Source organism: Populus trichocarpa, chromosome 1 (assembly GCF_000002775.5).
Source record: "Populus trichocarpa isolate Nisqually-1 chromosome 1, P.trichocarpa_v4.1, whole genome shotgun sequence".
NCBI lineage: Eukaryota > Viridiplantae > Streptophyta > Magnoliopsida > Malpighiales > Salicaceae > Populus > Populus trichocarpa.
In genome coordinates, this window is record NC_037285.2 from 14,920,182 (window position 1) to 14,928,443 (window position 8,262).

The 8,262-nt window shown below is 36.6% G+C and overlaps 1 protein-coding gene across 2 annotated transcripts; it reads right to left on the reverse strand.

Moving 5' to 3' along the window:
• Positions 1-177: 177 nt before the first annotated feature.
• On the reverse strand, positions 178-4,601 carry LOC7478121 (uncharacterized). 2 transcript variants are annotated; one of them, XM_002299575.4, is made up of 9 exons: positions 3,852-4,601; positions 3,543-3,657; positions 2,438-2,474; positions 2,202-2,271; positions 1,978-2,082; positions 1,442-1,592; positions 1,188-1,270; positions 651-744; positions 178-562 (listed from the first exon to the last, which is right to left on the reverse strand). In XM_002299575.4, exons 1-9 carry the CDS (start codon positions 3,883-3,885, stop codon positions 475-477), a joined length of 777 nt encoding a protein of 258 aa, XP_002299611.1. In that variant the 5' UTR covers positions 3,886-4,601; the 3' UTR covers positions 178-474. The 2 variants fall into 2 exon arrangements, with proteins under 2 accessions (XP_002299611.1, XP_024462237.1); XM_024606469.2 differs by lacking the exons at positions 3,543-3,657; positions 3,852-4,601 and adding an exon at positions 2,570-3,478.
• Between the last annotated feature and the right edge of the window lie 3,661 nt (positions 4,602-8,262).

Here is an 8,262-nt window from a genome sequence, read left to right on the forward strand (position 1 = left end):
CATGTGCATATACATGAATGCAACACTTTTCTCCTTTCTCCTATTTCTATTTTTGGGATACAGTGAATCCAAGATCAAAGATCTTGTCTTCCTTCTATCCAAGTTGTGGTATGGAAACTTGAATGGATAACTGAAAACTCAAACAGTCATGCTTTCACCAGAGAGAGGAAACCATGGTAGGCAAAACTCACTAGACTGAATATTAGATTAACCAATACAAAATGCTGAGCAAGCAGAAGTGATTAGACCCATCACTGCTAAATTATACAATCAAAATGAAAACATGCAAGATTTATTTTTAAGGTCAGGCAAGAAAGCAAAAGGGAATTAGGAAGGTTATATTATCTATACCATATGCTCCATAACCTGTTCTATTACTACCTACTTATAAAAATCCAGTCATCCTCTTCCCGTTATTGTTTTCCCTGTTCTTTCTCCTATAAGCTCCAACCCGAAGCCGATTCTGTTCTGCAACTAAGAGCGGGAGCCCTCAAGCCCCAGCCTGGCTGTGAGCCAATTGCGAACCTCATCCATTTCTTTGGGGACCGTGTAATGACCAAGCCTGCAGCCAAATTAAGCCACTCAAAAACTGCTTCAAGTTACATTCACCAGTAAAAGTTAATTCCTGCTTTCAGAAGAATTTTTTTTACCCCTCATAAGATTTGAAAATCAGGTTTCGGAATCCTGCTGTATTCAAGCTGTGAGCAGATTTCTCTCCGTAGTTATAGGGGACTACATCATCACCTGAAAAAGGTATGTTACTGTCGCATTAATTGCATATTCAATTGGAAAGGAAAACATGTATATCCTATAGTGGCTGCGATGGAAATAGTTGGTTGATCAAGGTGAAGAGTTAGGTCGATTTCAAGGCATTTTCACCGCTATGATGGGTTGTAGACAAAGCTACTAATTCCCTATATTTTTATAGACATGCTGAGTAATAACATTGTAGATTAGAGCAGATCAGTTGCACAGGGCCGTATAAAATCGTGATAGCGATGAAAAAGGCCTCAAAGGGTAAGTAAGTTCTTATGAAACTCCTGTCACCAGAGCAAAGCCAGCTATTCAATTCAGCTTCATAAACTGTCCAGATTGTTGAAGTGCCACCACCATTTATATTATGCTAGATTGATATCTTAGTTAAAAAAATGAAGCATTTTAGAGACATCAAAAACTGGAGTGCATACTTGTTCCATGGCAAAGAAAAATGGGCAACGATGCAGCACGCCTCGCAGCCTCGTGTGACCCTTCGACTTTGCTCCTTAAGCTCCTGTATGACAAAAGGCTCTCTTAACTAGAAATATGGGAAGATTTCGCAAACAAGTACTGAGCTCTATAGATGCTCTCCTTAGATAACAGGAGGATCCACCGATCCCTCATCCATGTAATAGCTGGAGGATAAAAGGGTTTATTCGAGAAGGAAAGCTCAGCATGGTCATACCTTGAACCTGGAAGCCAGCCACTTAGTCCAACAACTGCTCTGAGGTTGATAGGATACGCATTACCGTTACCATATTGTCCCAAGGCTGCACAAGTTGCAGAATAAATGGCTGTTGCAGCACCCATACTGAAGCCTCCAATAGCAACTTTCACTGTCACAAAAGGTGTTGCAAGAATGAAGTTTCCAATATTTGAATCAGATAATATGGACAGAGGTTATGCATTACACTGATACTAGATGACTTTAGTAGAACATATATGATAACTGCGACTTGGAGAACTGCACTGAGAAGTTCAACCTAGCGGACGACATATCAAAGGTGCATAATCCAGTGTTACAGTTTGGAGTAAATTGGTACAGGCTAGAAAGCATTGCTTTCATATAGTTCAGATGGACTTGAACTTCTACTTTTTGTTAAAATCAGTTGCCCTTGTAAGTAGTGTAATAAGCACACGGTACTTTATAAAATCTTACAACAGGATAAATTTGCATGCAGATTAGGTAGATGTTCACAGAAAATAAAGCCTCGAAAATACCATCAGCTGGCTCAGTAGACAGTAAATTTGCTATATGTGCTGCTGAAGCATCTAAACCCTCCCAGTCATCTGGGCTATCTTCTGAAATTTCTCCAACGTCGGACCCTGTACAAATTTCATAAGTATAATAGGTGAATGGATTCCGTCATGAAATATTTGAAGATGGAAGTGTAGTGCATGATGGTGATTAAATTAAAAAGAAAAAACAAGGCGATCATTCTTACATGCAGTGCAAGGAAATCCACCCAGCAGTGCCACAGGACGAGTAGGAGCAGTTGGGCAAATCCATTTAATCTGCATCATGAGTTTCACTCCAAGCATAAGATACTTATGGAGGAGTAAGACTAACAGTTCATCCACAAGGTGATAAATAAAGCACAAAAAAAAAAAAGAAATAGAAATTTATTCAGAGTGCACAAGATTAGGAAGCAAAATAAAAAAAACAAAATGAATTCCTTACATTTGGAAGAGGGAGATTTTCCAGTAGCTGGGACCAGCTGCAACCAAACAGAGAATAAAATGAGAAACATGTTTGGTTTTAAGATATAAATTATTAATAAACATCTGCAGTATATTTTCTAAGTATGATCACAGCATTTGAGAAAAAGCAGCAGTGGAAGACATAAATGCACGAATATCTTTATCTTCGAAGTTTTCAACAGTGAAAGAACAAAGCAAATTCAACATGGGGCATGGATTTGTGTTCATTGGCCATCCCATAGGATTCAGATATCAAAGATGATCTCTAGAAACAATCTATTGCTTAAGTGCATATGAATATCCTTCAAGAAATGTCTGCTTATCATTGTTGGGCTGCATGCCAGAATTAAGCGAAGTGGTGGTCATCTATTCATGAATATGGCATCTACAAGTTATCCAATTAAAGCCTACCCAAATTAAGCACAGTATCAAACAAGACAAAAACAGGAAAGGACGAATAATTTGATCAACATTATTTCACGGCGCTGCTGCTCTCCCCATGGAATTTATTCTAATGAGAATCTCAGTGAAGGGAGATTAACATTGAAAATATGTGACATCGTACGGAACCCTCCAATAAAGAACATGCCTCTGTGTTAACGTTTGTGAACTCCTTTATCTTATCCTTGTCCTTGATCAAACCAAAAGGTCCACCATATTCCAACACAGAATTTGTATGTAATACAAAAGAAGGGAAAGATAAAAAAGCATAAATCATTGTCGGCAAGTTATGGAATAACCAAGGCATGTTTACAATTAATCATTGAGTTCCCACTACCCCAGTTGGACTGTTTATCACATGAACTGCACAGAAAAACAGTGATCAATAGCTTGCTGATTAGTGATATGCTACCGACATGATGATGTTTGAGTCTGAAAACACTTAATTCCATGATGGACTTGAATATAAAGAATATGTTGTCTGCAACTTTTTACAAATCTAAGGAAAAAGTTTCTTCTATGCTTCTTTGGGGGAGGAGAGTTTCGGAACCTGAAACTTGGTTTTGAATGGGTAGAGAGCACTATGTCAATGCCATGAAAGAAAAAAAAAAAAAAAAAGGGAAAATAACAGCTACAATTAATACCTTGAACCATTATCACCAAGACCATGTAACCAAACTATAGTGGCCTGGTGTTTTCCTTTGGGCCTCACCACATAAGTCCTCCCAAATTCAAAGTTCCTTCTAGCAGGTCTACTACCTGAATATTGAAGCGATGAAGTCACTTCTCCGTTCTCATATACCATGAGGTTGAAAGAACAGAATAAGAAGGAAAACATAAGTCTTGCACATGAAACCAAGAAGATCAACATTCATTTAACATTGCATTGATGGAACAAAACTATATTCAAATTGAAATGAAAACAGGCAATCAAGATATGGAAGGAAACAAACCAGAACCCATAGAAAAGTGTTGTTGGTAGCTCATTTTTGAGGATGGGACCAAACACCTTAGTGCACCTCCTATATGTTAATAAATGACAAGAAGAAGAGCTACTGCAATGAAGAAAACCTAGAAAGACAATGTGTATTTATAGTGTGGAAAAGGAATAAGACAAGTGAATATGCATATCTTTCACTAGTAAGATTTTTATGTGTAGTGTGTACACTAGCTACAAATTAGAAACTGAAAAGGGGAGAGGCAAGGCATCCAGGAAAAGGAGAGGGCGAAAAAGACAAGGAAAGAGAAAAAAAAAGAAAAAAAAAAGGAAGAAATCTTTTTAAGAGCAGAGAGAATCAAAGCAGAGAGGAGCACATTCATCCATTTCTGAGCCGCCCAGCTAGGAGAGAGGGAAGGCTCTGCGATTTTGCAACATAGAGAGGAATCTAATGCTTGGGGGAAGTGGCTAAAAAGAAATCCAAACAATTAACAACAACAAGAAGAAGAGCAACAATCAACAACAGCTTTCAAGAATATTACTGAAAACAAGAAAGAATAAACCCAAGTCAGCTTTACGAAATATATTTTCTCAATCATTTGTTTATGCATTTCTGATGATCGACAGATTCCCATTAACCACAAACTTAAAGAGAAGTTTCAAGTGTCCGACTTATCGATGACAGACAAACAAAGTGTGATATTCATGGAACTAGTATTGCCCAGCAACAGAAGGAAATAATGATGAGAAGTTGGATTTTCTTTATATTTACACGAATGTACTATATACAGGTGCACAGAACATAATGATATGTCTGCCTGAATATATGTGTGAATTTTCATATTAACAACCTGCATTTTTCAAAAGAAAGAGACACATGAAAAAGCATGTCGACTTTTGTCTCTCCTTCCAATCCTCTTTCTTGCTTTTCTGTTTCCCACCATGATAGTTTTTGGTAGCTCAAGTCCCACCAATAAAATTTTTGTTTGTTTATGCTAATGTCATGGGGGGAAAACATGAGCACAGTTCTTTTCTTTCTTTCTTTCTTTCTTTCTCTGTAAGAGCCTGTCTTGTAAGCTATTTCCCGAGATTTCTTCAAAAAAGAATCTCAAGTGCTAATTTGTAAGCGTTCATGTGTGTGTATGTGCTAGCGCGCATGCGGATGATGCTCTGATGGTCAAACATAATGCACCTTCCCTTTTGCAGAATGCACTATGGATTCATGGTAAGGTTTTCAGGAGGGATTTTTGAGTGTTTTGCTAGGAAGAACTTTCTCTAACTCACTGTGAACTTTTTCCTAGTGCTGGAGTACTTTAGATTGTTATTATAAATGTCCATCCCGAGGCATGCTTTTACAAAATCGCAAAGCATTCGAGGACCTACTCCAATTTCATCTCATTCCATTCTGGTTGAAAGTTCTATACACTCACACAATTCCTTTGTTAAATGATAAGATCAGGAATCTCTAAAATGGGTGTCACTTCAATCAACACCACTAGACATCACAAAGAGTTCTTCAGCTCCTTTTTAACTCCCCTAAATAAAATTCCCTTTGCACCTACCACATGTTCCATCACAAATTGAGATCCAAATGCCAGGATTGGAATATGATTTGCTCTATGTGATTGGCTACTAAGTTTGTAAGCCAGGGCCAGCTGTAGCATATATCCTAGCTAGCCTCAGCTAGATAAGTAGTCTTGACGTGCAGACCCACCATCAAATGTTTCACACTTTGAGTAGATCACAGAGTGAAATAACAAAGGGTCTTGCCCTTTCATCATAAGATGTCACTTCGTAGGTCACCTAGAAGACGCAGCAGCCTTAACACAGGACGCAATGGTGGAAGAATTTTTCTGCTTTCTATACAGATGACATCCATTTACAGTTGTTCCCAACCCATGTTTCTTTTCGCCTTCTTAAAACCAGGAATTCTTAGCTATGAACTTCAAACTTGAGGCAACACACACACACACAGAGTCCCACTCGCTTTATAGCTTTAGCTATGGTGATATATAATTAGTCCCAAGGAGTATTCTTTTTTAGGGTTCCATGAACATTTCAAAAGCACTTGCTCTTATTCAACTAGTTGACTAAACTCATCCTCCAAAGAATCAGGCCGACATGGCATGCCGTAATTCGTTATTGCAGTAAATGCCGCACCCATCAAAAGCTCTTAAGCTCAATGTCAACGCTCGAATAGGGCAATTTCCCTCGTTTGTGGAGGAAAAAGAAAATAAATTAGGGCAACTTTCATGCTTGTCAACACCTAAATTCCATGCCCCAAGTTCAGTAGGGAAAGAATCAGTCTCAATTACGTAAATGGTTATTTTAATTTGTGGGTTTGCATATTAAACCGCAGACGATATATGTGCTGTTGTCAGGAGATTAAAATAGATGAATAAAGCACTCAGGTTAGCAAATTTTCACAAGGGTTAGAATATTCTGATAAATTACATGAAGGAGAAGACAGGATTCTCAGGGATATAAAACTAAGGCAACCTATTTTATATAGAAAGAAGGCTTTAGTTGTTCCTAAGCTGGCTTCCAAATGTATTAAAGCTAGCTCTACAAATAGGAGACAACAAGGTTCCAATCTTCAACAATGTGAATAAAGTGCAAAGGCATAATATTTTCTAGGTAAGAAGCTGGTGATCACTTACTGACGAGACATTTGTGAACCATACCATTTTAGCTTAGGTTTCCCTATGATCTACATTTTAATTGTAGATCGATAAACTAATTAGTGAATGTAAATTAAAGTAGCAAATGTAGCGACAAAAATTTTGATGAGACATGGATTAGATAGGTTACAAAATATATTGAGGGCGTTTGTTGAAATGAAAAAAAAAAGTATTTTATACAAATATTAAAAGATTTGAGGTGTAAACTTTGTTTATACAAGTAATGAACTGCCTCTGATCTTTCTTTCTTTTTGTCATTCACATCATTTTTTTCATTAAGTTCTTTTACTTTCCATTTAACAATTAATTGTAGTTTAGTTTTGTAAAATTGACGCTCAATAAATTATAAAACAAAGCAATGCAAGATTGAAGAAATTTAAAATAATAATAATGCAACATAGAAGAAAAACACGGTTCATTGTAAGTTGCAATAGTTACTCACAATATTTTTTTTTTAATTTTTTTGTCACTTGAATTTTTTTATTCTTAATTTAATCCTTTTATGTTAAGTAGACTTGAGATTGAGTTTAATGTTTTGTTTTGGTTAGCTTTATATGGGGCTCTCGTAATGTTAAAAATAAGTTTCGATGTTGAGGTAAAGTTTGGTTTGGCAAAATAAAATTTTATTTTATTGATTTTAACCAATTAAAATTTTAGGGACCTAATTTCAAATTGAAACAAATATTCAATCTCTTTTTTTTCTAAGAAATGAAATATTTATCTAAGTTTACCAACTGAATTTGTTGTTGAAATCAATAAATTTATTATCATTTATTAGCACATATAATTTTCTATTTATTTTATTAAACGCACTTATAAACTTTTTAGTTTGCTGTTAAATTTTTTTTAATGGTGTGAACCTATACTTAGAAACCTAAAGATGGTGAGTCTATACTTAGAAAATTTATAAGTGGCTGGAGAAACCCAAAGAGGGTGAGCACTTAGAAAATTTCTAAAGAGTTGGGGGACCCTATAAATGGTGGAGCTCATACTTAGAAAATTTGTTATGTTAAGGAGGACTCATGGAGGGTAGAGCATATACTTAGAAAAATTTTAAGTAGCTTAGAGAAACCTATTGAGGATAAGGCTATACTTATAAAATATTCTAATAGGCTGAGAGGAACCCGAGAAGGATGAGTCTATATTTAGAAAATTTCTAAGAGACTGAAATGAACTCATAAAAAATGGAGCTTGTACTTAGAAATTTTCTAAGTGGCCGGGGGGAACTCTTTGAGGGTGAGCCTATTCTTGGAAATTTTTTAAGAGGCTAAGGGGAACCCGAAGAGGGTGAGCCTACTTAGAAAATTTCTATGAAGAAGAGCGAGCCTATACTTAAAAAAAAATTAAGAGGCTGGGGGAAACCCGAGGAAGGTAAGCCTATACTTAGAAAATTTATAAGTGGCTAGGGGAACCAAGAAAGGTGAGTCTATACTTTGAAAAATTTATAAGAGGTTGAGGGGAATCCATGAAAAGTGGAGCCCGTACTTAAAAACTTTCTAAGTGGCTGAAGGGAACCTAAGGAGAGTGAGCTTATACCGAGAAAATTTGCTAAGAGACTGACAGGAACTCATGGAGGGTGTAGCCTATACTTAAAAATTTCTAAGTAGCTAGGGAGAACCCATGAAGGGTGAGCCTATACTTATAAAATTTCTAAGTGACTGAGGGGAACCCGAGAAGGGTGAGCATGTACTTTAAAATTTTAAGTGGCTTAGGAGAACTCAAGAAAAGTGAGCTTATACTTAGAAA

Excerpts from the sequence above, each read along its gene's own strand:
- LOC7478121 (XM_002299575.4), bottom strand. The coding sequence starts at position 3,885 with ATGAGCTACCAACAACACTTTTCTATGGGTTCTG. Across the intron at positions 2,272-2,437 it reads AAAATCTCCCTCTTCCAAAT|ATTAAATGGATTTGCCCAAC; the intron begins GTAAGGAATTCA and ends CTCATGATGCAG. Across the intron at positions 2,083-2,201 it reads TGGATTTCCTTGCACTGCAT|GGTCCGACGTTGGAGAAATT; the intron begins GTAAGAATGATC and ends AAATTTGTACAG.